This window comes from Anser anser, assembly GCF_964211835.1.
Source record: "Anser anser genome assembly, chromosome: 2".
Lineage (NCBI taxonomy): Eukaryota > Metazoa > Chordata > Aves > Anseriformes > Anatidae > Anser > Anser anser.
In genome coordinates, this window is record NC_139721.1 from 22,397,162 (window position 1) to 22,412,948 (window position 15,787).

Below are 15,787 nucleotides of genomic sequence, written 5' to 3' on the forward strand. Positions count from 1 at the left end.
ATTTTAATATCCAGAGTTCTACCATTTGCAAATTATAATTTATGCCAAAGATTCCCTATTCCTCAAATTATTGAGGAAAAAATGTAATAATGTCTGTTTATAAAAGATGAATAAATCAGAAAAATTATCAGTTTCCTACTGCAGAAAATTTGTATTGGAATTGTGTGGTAAAAGCATGACTCAGCATATATTCCAGGGCCTCAACGTCCTTCTCATACTGAGGAACCCAAAACTGAACACAGTACTTGAGGTGCAGCCTCACCAGAGCAGAGTAGAAGGGGATGATCACCTCCCTGGTCCTGCTGGCTACACTATTCCTGATACAAGCCAGGATGCCATTGGCCTTCTTGGCCCCCTGGGCACACTGCTGGCTCGTGTTCAGGCGAGCATCAATCAGCACCCCCAAATCCTTTTCCTCTGCACAGTTTTTGAGCCATTCTCCCCCAGGCCTGTAGAGCTACGTGGGGTTGTTGTGGCCCAAGTGCAAGAGCCGGCACTTAGCCATGTTGAACCTCATCCCATCAACCCTTCTTGTCCAGGTCCCTCTGCAGGGCCTTCCGACCCTGAGGCAGATCGACACTTTCCCCCAACTTGGTGTTGTCTGCAAACTTACTGAGGGTGCACTCAATTCCCTCATCCAAATCATCAGTAAAGATATTAAAGAGGATGGGCCCCAACAGTGACCCCTGGGGAACACCACTGGTGGCTGTTTGCCAGCTGGATTACACTCCATTCACCACTACTTTCTGGGCCTGGATGTCCAGCCAGTTTTTAACCCAGCAAAGAGTGTACCTGTCCAAGCCATGGGCTGCCATCTTCTCCAGGAGAACACTATGGGAGACCGTGTCAAAGGCCTTGCTGAAGTCTAGGTAGACATTATTTTTGAAGAAAAAACAGCCATGATTTGTTAAAAAAGTTGTACTCTCATAGGCAAAATCATATTTAGGCCTTATTACTTGTTAACAGCAAAGTAAAGAAATTCAATTGTCCTGGTACAGTTAAGGCTAAACTGGATAACAAAGGCGATGTACATTGTATACTAGTTTTTGTAAGACAATGCTTCTTTAGAAGGGGGATGGAGAGAATCCATTACATGTCAAGCAAAATAATAGAGTCAAGAATACTGCAAATCTTTGGCATTTCTTTTTTAATAGCGTCTTAATCGAGAACAAGCGGTTCAGTGGATTAAGAAAGAAAGACTTCCAGCTTTTCTAGAAAGCGACTGCTACTTTGAATACAGGTATTACAGTCTTTTATGCTCTTAGTTTTAAATCTACATTTGTCTTTTAACTAATCTTGACAGTACTCAATATATTTTCTCTCACCTCTTGTCTTTTAGAGTTTTAACAACCTGGATAAATTAAAATCAGTGACTTTTTTTTCAGTTGTTTTTCTGTAATTATCCTTGACCACAATTACATACTATATTACAACACTACAGAGAGAGTAGGAGTGGTATTTGGTGATTCTTGGATCTCTCTTTCACAGAGATATCATGGTAGCAATACATTTCTCTCTAATCAATATATAAGCCATATGGGTAAAAGAGATGAATCCATAAAATCTATTAAAAAAAGACAGATAGTCCTTTTTATCTCAATTATCTGTTTTGTATCTTCGAGCCTACTTCAGATTTCCTTTTGCAAGGTTCTCTGTGGGATGCCATGGCGAAGTTTGGAGGATTTCCAGTTATACACTTGCTGTATTTTTCCAGATGTCCTTTCAGCCTCTTTTCTAATATTCAAGAGGTTTGGTCTGTGTTTCAGAAGGACCTGTCTCTACAACCCTTAAGGTCGTTTCTAGATGCTGATAATTGTAGTGTGTAGGGTTCCTAAAAGGAGAAGCAGCTTGGCAGTATGGTTCACAAAACATGTTTGTTAATTGTTATGACAGAATAGTTACTGGGGTACTGACTTCTACATGAAAAGATTCAAAATTATTTTTAACTTCCAATATCCTGAAGACTGCACTTGGGAATTTTTCATGAGGGAAACTGCAAAGAATAAGAAAACCATCAAAGAGTGTTCCATTTTACCTTTAGTGGAAGCCTGCTTTATGATACAGGTATCTGGGCATTGTGAAACACTAAAAGTTTTATCTTCTGCTATACCAAAGGTGTTTTTATCTATCTATCTATCTATCTATCTATCTATCTATCTATCTATCTATCTATCTATCTATCTTTATGAAGCAGGGTTACGTAAGAGAATTATATAAAACTATCTTAGAATCACAGAATCATACAATATCCTGAGTTGGAAGGAACCCACACAGATCATTGAGTCCATCTCCTGGCTCCACACAGGACTACCCAAAAATCAAACCATATGTCTGACAGCATTGTCCAAATGTTCTTGAACTCCAGCAGGCTTGGTGCCATGACGGCTGCCCTGGGGAGCCTGCCCCAGTGCCCGACCACCCTCTGGGTGAAGAACCTTTCCCTAACCCCGAGCCTGACCCTCCCCTGTCCCAGCTCCATGCCGTTCCCTCGGGTCCTGTCGCTGTCCCCAGAGAGCAGAGCTCAGTGCCTGCCCCTCCGCTCCCCTCGTGAGGGAGCTGCAGGCCGCCATGAGGCCTCCCCTCAGCCTGCTCTGCTCTGGGCTGAACAAACCAAGGGGCCTCAGCCGCTACTCATGTGTCTTCCCCTCTAGACCTCTCCATCCTCTAGTCCCCCAGTCTGTACATACATGTGCCTAATTTCTGTAGATATCAGTGCTTTAAATTACATTCCTGAATCAGGAGCAAGATAAGCTGAGGTGTTAAACTGGAAGCTTGTGTTTAAAGATGAAGATAAGATGAAAATATGTATTAGGTTTATATGGCAAGGTTTTGGTAGTGGGGTGGCTGCAGGGGTGGCCTATGTGAGAAGAGCCCAGAGGCCACCCCATGTCAGATCAGAGCCAGCTCCAGCCAGCTCCATAAAGGACCCGCTGCTGGCTAGAGCTGAGCCAGTGAGCCATGCTGGTTGCACCTCTGCGAGAGCAGATTTAATAAAGGAAAAAAATGTTGTGTCACAGCAGCTGGGAGAGAGGAGGGAGTCAACCCTTTAGACCCCAAGGTCAGTGAAGAAGGAGGGCAGCAGGTGCTCCAGTTGCCAGAGCAGAAGTTCCTCTACAGCTCATGGGTCCCACATGAGCAGATCTCCATACTGCAGCTCATGGAGGAGCCCCCGGTGGAGCAGGTGGATGTGGCCTGGAGGAGGCTGTGGCCCATGGAGAGCCCCCGCAGGAGCAGGCCCTGGACCAGAGCTGCAGCCCGTGGAGAGGAGCCCACGCAGGGGCAGGAGGGCTGGTTGTGGGGGACCCACACTTGAGAAGTCTGTTCCTGAAGATGGACACCATGGTATGGACCCATACTGGAGCAGTTCTTGAAGAGCTGCTGCCTGTGGGCAGCCCCCCCAGGCTCATTTTGGGAAGGACGGCATCCCGTGGGAGGGACCCCACGTGGAGCAGGGGCAGAGAGTGATTGTGAAGGAGTGGCGGAGATGAATCGTTAGGGACTGACCACAACCCCCATTCCCATTCCCCTGCGCCTCTTGGGAGGAGGAGGTAGAAGAAGGTAGTTGGGGGAGGAGGTGATTTTGGTTTGCTTTTAGTTCTTACCACTCTAGTCTGTTATCAATATGCAATAAATTATATTAATCTCCCTATGCTGAGTCTGTTTTGCCTATGGTGGTAGGTGGTGAGTGATCTCCCTGTCCTTATCTCAACCCATGTGCCTTTTTTCATCATATTTTCTCCTCCTGTTCTTTTGTGGAAGGGGAATGATGGTGGAACTTATTTGCCCTCCAGTATGAAACAAGTACACAAGGTACTCCAATCCTAGAATGAAATCCTTTTCACCTTCAAGTAATGGGGACAAACAAAAATGGGCATTCAGTTCATGGTCATATGCTAAGGCATAGGCTACTTCTCTTCATATGCACCTAGGTTTTATACTGCTATCTGACTTAACTGAATAAGCTCTGCCACAGTTCTTGAGGCCAAAGCATCCTCAAGATCCTCCTGGTCATGTGGTTCTAATACTGCCTTTTTCTGGACATTGCAAGGTTCACAATATCACAAGGTAGCACTGGAGTGCTCTTCAGCACTATGTCTACATAGAGCAGCCAACTGAACATAGTAGCACCTGCTGTCTTGTTATCATCTGAAAGCTCAATTAGTATGAGCACTGCTGTGGCATTGCTGCTTGCAGATTGCTTGTGTCAAGGACAGGAAATGTAATGTCTGGTACTGATACAGGGCTTCTGCAATCTGAGAGAATAGTTCCATTTTAGCAAACAATATGTTCAAGTGTTTCTTGGCAGGGTTTGGAGCTGTATGGATATATGCAAGATCATCCTGACAGAAATCAATTTTGCTGGTAAAGATTTATAATGTAAAGCAGGCCACCATCTGTAAAGCTGGTGGACTATGGAATGGCAGTACTGGTGTTTACATGTGTGACAGCAGGCGAGTGGTGAAATAATAAAGTAGAACATGAAGTTCCCTGTGGCAGTTTATTTTCAGAGTGATCATGTTTTTTATTGCCTATTCTAGGGAAAAATCAATTGTTTCTCTGACTAAAAGCTAAGATTAACTATTTTCTTGTCTGAACATTTAATTTCAGGCTAGCTAAATTGATATCACAAGTAGAATGGAGCCAGACTGGCATTAATTTCACTATAGACAGTAACTATTATCCCTGGATAAGGAAGAAAGTCCCTAGTCCTCCCTCTCCTGAAGAGGATGACACTTCATTCACTATGAAGAAGTTCTATGTATCACTTGGCCAGGTAAAATGAATGTTTAGTGGGTGTAACATTGAGCTAGATTGAATGCATTGGGTTAAATTATTGTAATTGAGGTCCCAACTTAATTGAACAACTGATTCTCTGAATATTCCTTCTTTTTAAAGCTCTTTGTGCTATAGAAGAAGTTTGATGGGTCATACAACTTAAACAGAACTGCTGCTGTGTTATGAGTATGCTCAGCTACTGTCATACAGCTCTTTTCACTGGGAACTATTGGCATAGAAATGTATACAAATAGACTGCACAAAATGACTACAGACAGTAAGCCCTCTGTCAGAAACACTGCAATAAATAAAGCTGAATTATTCTATGACTTATCTTTTCATAGGCTACAGTTTCTCAGACAAAGGATTGGTTTACGTTAGCAAAAGAAAGTGAATCCACAAAAACTACAGATTCATTTACGTGTCCTGTAGCTTCTAGTCAAATTCAAGATATTCAGCATTTGCCTGAGATGCATGAAAGAGATGATTCATTAAGTGACAAAACTGGCCTCCTAGGTAAGTAACAGAGGCACAAATATTGTATATATAACTGTCTGACTAGGTCAAAATAGAAGGCATTCTAAGGAATTGCTACTAACTCCACTTACTACTCTCTAAAAGTATCACATGGTATCTCAGGCTTCAGATGGGGGAAAAAAATGGGTTTGTTTCTTTCCCTAGCCACAACATTAAATGTAAATTTGACTTAGTAGTCAAGTAATTTTGTGATAGTAGAAGCTTCTTTCCTTACACGTTTATGTCTCACATATATCTTTAAGTTTCAGCTGAGTTTTTTTTTGTTTGCTTGTTTAGTTGGTTGGTCTTTTGAGATGATTTGAAAGACTTAATTGTCTAGATCCTTTGGGTATTTGATAATATATGATTTGTACTGCAGCCGTCCCACGGTATTTATGTTGGGCACTTACAGGCCTTCTGGCTGCCAGTTTTTATGAATCTTAGAGAATGTAATTGTTTGTGACATTCTTGTCTATCTGTCAAACTTAACTGAAATTGTTCAGCAGGTTCAAAGGTACTGGGAGAAAACACACAGACACACATGTTAACATACATGATTGCATAGCTTTGCTTCTGTCCTGTAGGCAATAGCAAGATGAACAGAGTTGCTAGGAGTTCTCTCTCTCCCCATTCTCAGAGAAAAAACAGCCATACCTTGAGACTTGTACTGCTGGGACCTTGGAGTTGAAAGGCTGAATGGAAAATTGGAAGACGTGGTAATTCCAGAAATCTGTCTTCTTTCCCAAAACCCATGTGGATTATCTCAGGAAACATATTGCTGATTCATGGATTATTGATGAAGTTATTCAAGTTGCACTTGTTTGCAGCTCATGACTCTACCAGTAATTTTTGCAGTGCTTTGAGCAGAAAGGTCACAAGTGCACCATTCTTGCAGTGCCATTATGTAGCATGGCTCCGTATTGCAGTGGACTGAGCATAGAACTATAGAAAACCTCTCTGACCTCTGAGCATTTTGCCTCAATGAATATCTTTTATCTTCTCGCTGAAAGCTGTGTTTTATAACATAGACATTGATTTTACGTGTACTTCTTCTTTCACGGGAAAGCTAGCATTTATTTTCCAGTCAGAAAACTATTTTTAGGCACAATATTAATCTATTGTAGGGATCAAGAACTAAAAGCAATAAAGGGCATCAGCTAAGTTTCTCAGAACCAGCCTACAATTAAAAAGAGTGCAATAGCTGAAGGTATTTGCTTTGACAATACAGTTTGAATTCCTTGCTTTCTGCTTCAGTTGGATCAGGGTGATGAACAGATGTCTTGAGCAAAAACATTTACCACTTGGCTTTTGATTACTCAAAAGCTGTGCGTCTCTCTCCCTGGTTCTTCTAGGTCATGTGAAATCATTGTTCATGTTTCAGGTTCATAGAACTGTGTTGAGAAATTATACTTTGTCAAATGACAGTATTAGTAATAGTTTAGTAATAAGAAAAGATATTTTAAATAACACTGACTTTTAAATTAATGTCAACGTATTGTGTTGTAGGTACTTACACATGAAAGTATGTAAGTGCAGAGCAGAGAATTTCTATGCCACAATACTAATCCAAGGTTCTGTCTGTGACAGTAGCCTGCACTTGGCTTCTTTGTAGATTGACACAAGGAATGTCTAACTGCCATCGCCATTTATTGACTAGCCTACTGTAGAGAGTTACGTAGGCTAATAACAATGCAAATGTGAAGTTAGTGGATCGGAGGACTTTAGCCCTTTTCTGTCACAGTCCGATGTAGTACATGTGCTCAGAGTTTGTAGCATCTGTCTCATTGACAATGTGACTGAACATACCCAGGTGTTTACCTTACTGATACAATAGAATATCAATGCCTATGTCTTAGCTTTAGGAAAATACTGAAGATTAAGCTTATCCAGTACTTTAACTACTGGATTGATATGAAGATATTGTAAAGCCACAGTTGAATTATGACTGTTTTTTTTTTTTCACTTTCACTTAGATTCTGTTGATGTTCAAAATATCTGTAGTCATTCTGCTCAATTTTACAGGGCTGACCAGTGAAATGATAGCAGCATTAACCTAGGTAAACAGTATGTATATTCAAATCATCTCCACTAACATGCTCCAGAAGCACTTGTTTTGTAGAAAATCTGTCAGAAGTAGAAAAGGTGCTTGAGTAAGTTAAAGCATCAAGTTTCTTTCTCAGCAGACCAGGATGGCAGGGCATGCCTCATAGCATGGGCACAAAGAGGAGTGGGGTAGTGTAGACAGCAAGAAACCACCAACCAACCAACAAACCAACAAACATGGCCAGTCATTGTTATGAACTTACCAGTTATAAAACATCTTTAAACAGAAAGGAGCCATTTCTGGGTGGCAGACTAGACTGCAGGGTTGTTAAATATTTCCAGAGTCCTTGACATAATCAAGGGCTTTGTTGTTCTCCTGTGTATGCCAAGACTTTACACAGCTGACAGAGGCACATTTGATGTTTTAGACACTTTGCAATAATTAAACAAAGACTTATCACTTACTAGCTTCCTTATGCCTAAAGAGAAAACAGTCCTGCTACGAACTGTGATTTTGATCAAACCATGAGCAAATGCTCAGGGAAGAAGCCAGGCCCTGCAGCACAACAAGGTGGTTTACCAAATGCTGAGGATCTGTAATATTCAGCTGAGTAAACAGGACAGTTGACTCCAGAGGGATTTGTTCCTGAACTCTGCTGTTCTGCTGGAATGCAATAGGGAATGAGTTTCTGAGTCATGGGGCTGAGTTTCTAGCCAGATAGCAAGAGCAGAAGCACCTCCACTGATACCTGTGCTGCAGTGCAACACGGCCTCATTGTTCTGCTGCTGCAGCACAGTATGAATAAGTTGCATTGGAAATGTTGATACGCAAGAGAACAGTCCTGAACCAAAAGTGTGTTCAATGATCTTTTCTGATTTAATGCAGAAGCAGGTTCCCTGTCTAAGGAATATCACCAATGGAGTTTCCTTTCCCCTTCAAGGACTGCGTCAGCAAAAGCTGGTGATATTAGGGAGAAATCCAGAGAGGCTGAGGAGCATTCTTCTGTGGCTATTGCTGAAACTCCTTCTCATACTCAGCTAATTTATGTAGACCAGAAACTGGAAAGTGCATCAAAAGAAGAAAGTGGACAGGAAAATGCAACTCTTCAGACACCAGAAGAAATCATCCCATCTTATACTCAATTTGTAATGGAGGAATCCATTTCAGAACTGAACCACCAGCCAGCTGCCGCGATTGAGAGTGATGTGGATTTCCATAAACAGCCTAAAGTGTTTGCACATGAGTTAGCAAATAATGAAGTTGCATGTGGTACTGTAGAGCCACTCTTTTCCCAACGTTCTTCTCCATTTACTGTCTTAGACTCCATGAGAGATGTAAGAGAACAGGATACTGAAGAAGCGAGCTTAAGATCAAGTTCTGAAAGTGATGGGGCCGACAGTAGGGCTGCCTGGTGTATTAGCCACAAAACATATGATGCTGGCAACAGAAATGAGTTTGAAAGATTCAAGAAATTCATTAAAGGAACACCTGGGGAGAGGTATTGGTGTCTCTGGATGGATATTGAGAGACTAAAGGTTCTTAAGGACGCTACAAGGCAACAAAGGTATTTTCCATTATTTAACATTTATTCCTATTATTTTTTATACTTGTAACACAGATCAATGGAGGTTTTGAGATTTCAGAATAAATAATGTTTGAGTGGAATGGACACAATTAATCATGAGTATCCTGACAGGTTATGTCAGAAATGAGTCTGGTGAAGCTCATAAAGCAAAACTTCCATGTGCTCAGAATCACCTTAGCATTGAGGCTTTGTTAGAAAGAAATTTAGAAAACAGAAAGCAACAGAGAGGCAAAAAGAATAAAAGAACTTAAAATCACAAGTGGGGCATTCTGTATGACAAACTGCTTTAGTGAAAGGCTCTACCAGATTCAGGTTGTCTATCCTAAGGCACTGTACATTTTTTCTTATACACAACCTGTCTTTAATTTGTGGAAGAATTGTTTTGGCTTCTGCCACTTGCAATTAGATACATTGCATGACAGCAGGTTAACCAGTAGAATGTACTGTACTTAGTTCTATACAACATACGATACATGCTTATGTGACTATTTTTGTTTGACTCAAGGCAACTTGATAGGATGAAAAAATTCTATCTGCTGAGCAGTGGAGACTATTTCCTCACTTCTGAAGTGTTACTCAGACTTGATCTACTACGTGGAGATCAGTGGAATATAAAGCATTTAAGGCGGATTCAGCCTGAAGTAGTGAAACCTCTTCTTCTTTACTGGTATGAAAAAACGAACATGAACTAAGATCCTACTTTTTAACAAATCTCCCTTTTCTTTGATAAGCCTCCTAGGTTTATTTCTTCTCACTTATCCCACTGCAATTATGGAAGTAATGTCACATAAATACTAGCAGATGTTGCCTCTCAGTTTTAAGTTGAGACTAAACTACACTGCAGTCTGTTGAGAAGACAGGTAGATCTGCCTTACTGAACCTTTGTTATTTTACTGCCAGAGCATCTGAGCTACCTTGTGTATAGCTACCTTGGATACCATTCTAATAAACTTTGGCTGCAGGGTAGAGAAATCCCTGCAGGCGTAGAAGGTTAATTCTGTCCTAACCTATTCTCCATACTGCCCTTCTCAAGTTTCTGAGGATGCTCTGTGTATACATCTACGTGGAATTTGACCTTGAGACTTTACTGTTCAATGTCTGTTATACAAAATGCCTTTACATATTGACAGCTTAAGCAAGGATACAAATTCTAGCCTGCTTCCAAAACATTAGCTAGATTTTTGAAGGTCTTCTCTACTCCCCAAGGGGTATCAACACATTGCAGGCAGAAACAAATACCTGCAGTTGTGTACTTTGCTGTGAAGCCTCATGAGAGCTGTGGTCTATGTCCTGTGACCTAAAATTCTTTCCTATTCTTTTCTGTAGGATGAATGTGGCATATCCCACTACAGACTTATACAAAGACAACTGTGTAATGAATGGTGCAGTATTTGGAGTCTAAGTTAATGTATGTGTAGATTGTTTGTAAGAGTGCAATGTCTAAACATATCTTTAACTGATTTTCAGTTCTAGGTGCTTATAGCACCATATCTTGATACAGTAAACACCATCATGAAAAAAAAAGAAAGAAAGAAAAAACGAAAAAAAAGGAAAAAAAAGCCAAATAGCCTAGTATTTCATGCTTTGGAAAAAATCTATTTATTAGTTTTTGTTTGTTTTTGTTTTTTCCTTTTCTTTTTCTTTAGGGGTCCCAGATTCTGTGTCACTCATTCAACAGCAATAGATACTGCCAGTGCAAAGCTGAAGTTCTGGCACACATGCCAGGAGAGACCAAGGGTAGACATTGATCCTTTCCCACAAATGGTATCATTGCTGCCATTGACATCTAAATCTTGCATGCCCAGGATGCTTCCTCAGGTAGGTAGTATCATGACATTGAGACCTTGTCCCATCAAAAAATAACAATAGAACTCCTTGAATTCAACATAACAAGGATATCATACTTGCTTGTTAGGAAGTCAAGATTTAGCAAGCTTGTCTCTTCCAGATGGTTATATAGCAAAATACAGTATCATTTTACTACATTTTATGCAACAGGTCACTGTAAATTGAGCCAAACTTTCTTCTCAGTTATATCCTGGCTATTTTGTAAGTCTTTCGAATACACATTTTATTTTCATTCTTTTTAATTAATTTTAATTTAATTAATAGAATTAAAATACTAAAATTCTAGCAGCATAGATCCTGACCCTCAACCAGCCTTATCTTAATCAAGAGTAATTCTTACAAATTCACTGCAGTTACCCTCAATCTACTTTCATGTTTGTAAAAAGGGCAGAATTTTGCCCAGTTTCTATCACCACAGTCTTTCAATAATCTAGCTACACAGGACTTTTCTTTTCTACAGAGGGTCATGAACCACAGGACAATGACCTGTCTTTTTCACAGCATGTAGCTTGCAGATGACCAGTTCAGTTTTGACTCTGCTCTTCCCTGAAAGCCTCAGTTTGAGAGGTGATTGCAGTGAAAGCAGCAGGTTTTCAGCAATGTTGTGATAAGACTCTGGACAGAAGGTAGTTGGAGAATGTGACTCTAGAGTGTGCTTTCAGTATCAAGAACTGGGCGGTCTATGCCACAGATCTATTCACACATACCTCTGTTACTTTCAAGTGGATAGTTTTAGACTACAATTTTAATGCATGTTTTCAAAAAGCTAGTTCATAGGGATAATGGAGGAGAAACAGCGGGACAGATTTCCTTTTCAGAAGCAGCTGAGTTCAGGATGAGATTCCCACTGAGCACAGCAGGAATGGGCCAGAAGCAACTGCTTCTTACAGAGACCAGCTCTGGCTTCACAAGGTGTGCTAATGACCCAGGACTAGCTGTAGGTCATGGAGACAGGATCCTAACTCTGCAGGTTTTCCAGCCCCTGTTGAGTTCAATGCTTGAAGAAAACTATGACCTGGCACACATGACTCTTACAGAATCAGCTGACTTCTTGCTGCTGTTTTTGCTGTGAGAAATCTGGATTTCTGAATCTTCTATATCCACTGTGCTTGCCAGAGCTTAGAAAAAGCAGTAACTCAGGCTGAATTTCTGAGAGCACTCTGAGTACAACTGGCATCTCCAAAAAGTCATAACATGATTTTGTTCAGAATAAGTTAGTGAAGGTGTAGCAGAATGCACCCTTTCTCTCTTAGTCTGAGTGCCTATATCTGTCTTACAGCCCTGATTTACAGATAGCTACTCAAGGTGTCCTTGAGATTCTCAAGATTCACAAAGCATGCTTTTCACCTGACATCCTCTGTAATTTTATGCAGAGTGTGTGTAACATATTTCTACCTGTTAAAAATGTAATTTCTAAGCTACCGTAGTTATTAAAGTATCCTGAAAAATCTAGAAAGATACACAGAGAAGTTTTTTTGCAATTTCCAGTTTTACATATTGTGATTAATAAGGAACAATGGTCCTGAAAAGCTTTTAATGCTTTTGAGTAGTTAATGAGAACATGTTAAGAAAATGGAAAGGTGGAAAAATAACCTAATTGCCCTATTTTTCTGCTGTGTCTTCTAGAGAAGTAGAACCAGCACACCAACAACATTTTTGAAACTAGCCACACCAAATTTCTCTTTGAAGAGTTCATCAAGGTTATCACCTATTTTGTCATCACATCAGAGCCCCCAAAGGGATGACTTTTCTAGCAGTAGAAAGTGGTAAGCACAAAAGGACTTCAAAAACTACTTCAAAAAGTACACAAAAGTACATCTTTCTCCACACCAATATACCTCAAACATTTATGAAAGGCTTTTAGATCCTACTCTTTTCATGAATACTTATCTTTAATACAGTATTCTGCTTAGTGAAGCACATTTATGCTATAGATTGCTTGCATGGAGAACTTCTTCCTGGTTGATTAGTTATTCATTTGTTTGTGCCACAACACAAAAGGGGTTATTTCTCCAAATACAAGTTTTTTACTCTTTCATGTAACCATTAATATTCTCTACATACATTTACATTCTTTAAACCCACCTCAAGCATTTGGCCTCAAAGATATTTCGTGTCAGTTATTTCCACAGGGTCACATGTATTTCTTTACATTTTTTACATTCGCTATAAGTTTGAACTACATTTACTTTTTCTCTACTGCTTGCTATGTTGTTTTACCAGTCTGATGTCCTTTCTTAGTTGTTTATTTCATTGACAGTCTTAGTTTTTTTCTTAAATAAGTATTAATTTTTTTTTTTGTGTGTGGATTCAGGCCAAAGCCAGTGAGCAGGGACATGATACCTTGCATAACTTTGGATGACTCTACAGAAATGCAATACCAGGCTCGTAGAAAGTATACCTATGCTGAGTTGCTCCCAGTAAGTAGTACCTGAAAACTTTAGTTGTCTTGAATCATGGGTTAAAATATTTTATTCTGTAGTATTAAAGGGGAAGTAGGCAATGATGGGGGAAATGGATTTGATTATGTGAATGTCAATGCCTTATGCAGAGGTATAATTAGAATGTCAGCATTTTGTGTGTGGTATCTGTCACCTATTTGATAGGAAATCATGGCACATACAGAGGTTTATTTTCACTAGAAAGTGTTGATCTTCTCCATGGTGACCATGTGTTCAGTAGGCTATTATGGAAAACTCAGTGGATAAATGCTTCAGTGGAATCATTACCTAGGAAAGTGTATCAGACTTAAAGTGTAACTGAGAACTGAATCTGGCATAGGAAGTCATTAAAATAGTAAAATTCATAAGGGGAAAATATTTCAGTTGTAAAAGTCATCTTTATTGCTTGCGTTCTTTGTTCTTTTGTTTGTTGAATTATTGCCTCCTAAGCAAGCCCTCAGTCCAGCAAGCCTCAGGAGGGACAGGCTGCCCAGAAGAGCCTTCTCTTAATAACTACTAAAATGCTGACAAATCAAGCAATTTGAGATGTCCAGATTTAGCAATTTAAAACATATCTAAAACTTTAATGTTTGTGGAATGTTCACAAAGCAGCTTGCTGTTTCACGGAGGTACCGATACCCATGGCCTCACTACTAAAAAAAGTATGTTATGAAATCTGGGCCTGTTTACATATGCATGGAATTAGTTGATCAGTTGAGCACATGATTATTTGCTTTTCACACCAAAATCATGCTTTGTTTATTACTTCACTGCATTCTTTTTATTTCTCTGTTAATTTTGACAGAAGAAAAGCTTTATCTTTGCAATTAGGGACATTTACATTCAGAAACTTACATTCAGGAAATGTTTACATCATGAACTATTAGTTTTTATGCACCTTCATCATGCAGGGTTTCTCTCTGGCTGAGGGAAGGAAAATTCTGTTTACACTTGTAAGGCTAGACTGGAACCTACAGTCAGGACCCCACAATTTGCTATCACAAATACAATGTAAAGGGGAATGCAGGGATCCACAATTTAACTTCATACTGGGGAGTGGGATCTTCCTACTCTGCTTCAGAAGCCTTGCTTCCTCCTGCCCTTTTCCATCCCTGTTACTGCTTGGAAAGAAGCTGGCTGCCAGCCACAAGACTCATTTACTTTCACCTTTTCTATCAGAGGTGGCAGGCCAGCCAAAGTTTCTCTTTTGTGATCATCAGAAGCTAATGTACTAGTTTGTAACCTCCTCTGGCTTCTCTGTGAGCATTGGCAAAATGGATGTATTCCTCCTCAAATGCCCTGGGAGCTAGCTGCTGTAAAGGGTATGATTTTCCTCCCTTAAAATATTCATGATTTTGTTGCTGATGTTGGTGGCATACCTCCAAGAGACATATTTTATTCCATGGAAATTAACCACTATGAGGTTTGACCAAAAATATCACTTGGTAACTTCTGTTAGTACAAAACACAGTAGCCTGAGCTGAGACAGCTTTTGACAGCTAAGTGATATAGTTTAGTATCACTAGAATTCCCTGGATTCAGTGCTAAAGAGTCAATGACAGAATTAAGGCCAAGTTTCTTTTCCTGTTTCGAGGAACCACCTATGGAATGCTACAGTCATTTTGCTACTCTGCACACCTTAAGTCATCAAATTTACTCCATAGGACATGAATATTTAGTAGGAAAATTGTAAAGAGAGCTATGATCAGTTGCGTATGTAATAGAAAATGGAGTCTGGTTTCTTGGGATGAACGTACTAATTGAACACACTGCATGGCCCTCCATTGCAAAGTACTGACATTTAAAAATAATGAAAGTCTGTTATTCCTTGTTGTATAACTATATATATATATATTTTTGTCCAGGGGAAAAGTGCTGCTGGCAGTGCTGTCTTAGGGAAATCAATAATGGAAAGCATGCTGCAGTCTCTTTATTTGGAAAGCAGAGCAGGCTACTACTTCACACACTTCTGTGAGAAGTCAGGGAATAAGGTATGAGCATTTTCCTACCCTGTGATAATTTAGTCCATAACTGACTGAATGCCAAGTTATAGAGGGCAGCCAGACTGAAAAAAAAAAAAAAGAAAAATTGGAGAAAGAAAGATTGATGACTGGATGAATTATTACTTGTGAGACTACAATCCCTCAACAACAATAAACTGTTCATATGTATATTCAAACTAATGACAGGTCTTAACCAAGCTGTCAGATCCTAACTGTCTCAAACCTATTGGAAATCTGAATGTACCATCAGGAATAAAAAAAAAAGACTAATCATTTTTAAAAACTAGCCTTTAACTTGGCAGAAAAAATGAGATCTTAACCCACAAAAACATTTTTTATAAAGATGGAAAATCCGCTATGCTATTACTCATGATAATCTGTCTCATTCTTGCTTGTTGGGTTAGCGATGTCCAAACTCTCCAATGTTTTAAAAACGTTCTTCTACTTCCATGAAGCTTCTTGGATTTCTGAGAAACATAACACTGTTTCTTCCCTGCAGTCAGTAAAGTCATCATTCTTTGCTGGGTGTAAATTGAAGATTGGTTGGAACAATTTATTGATCTGAGTCAGTGTT

General features: G+C 39.8%; 1 protein-coding gene across 12 annotated transcripts in view; it reads left to right on the plus strand.

Moving 5' to 3' along the window:
• Positions 1 to 15,787, plus strand: part of RGS22 (regulator of G protein signaling 22) — a 74,616-nt gene that overhangs the window by 16,224 nt on the left and 42,605 nt on the right. For all 12 annotated transcript variants that reach the window (XR_014579707.1, XR_014579708.1, XR_014579709.1 and 9 more), the window contains exons 5-13: positions 1,155 to 1,240; positions 4,609 to 4,774; positions 5,121 to 5,292; positions 8,222 to 8,900; positions 9,427 to 9,588; positions 10,568 to 10,739; positions 12,396 to 12,535; positions 13,084 to 13,189; positions 15,076 to 15,201. Coding sequence is in view for 7 of the 12 variants with exons in the window: in XM_083824127.1 (XP_083680253.1) it covers positions 1,155 to 1,240; positions 4,609 to 4,774; positions 5,121 to 5,292; positions 8,222 to 8,900; positions 9,427 to 9,588; positions 10,568 to 10,739; positions 12,396 to 12,535; positions 13,084 to 13,189; positions 15,076 to 15,201 (1,809 nt within the window). In the remaining 5 variants the exon portion in view is untranslated. The remainder of the gene's footprint in view (positions 1 to 1,154; positions 1,241 to 4,608; positions 4,775 to 5,120; positions 5,293 to 8,221; positions 8,901 to 9,426; positions 9,589 to 10,567; positions 10,740 to 12,395; positions 12,536 to 13,083; positions 13,190 to 15,075; positions 15,202 to 15,787) is intronic.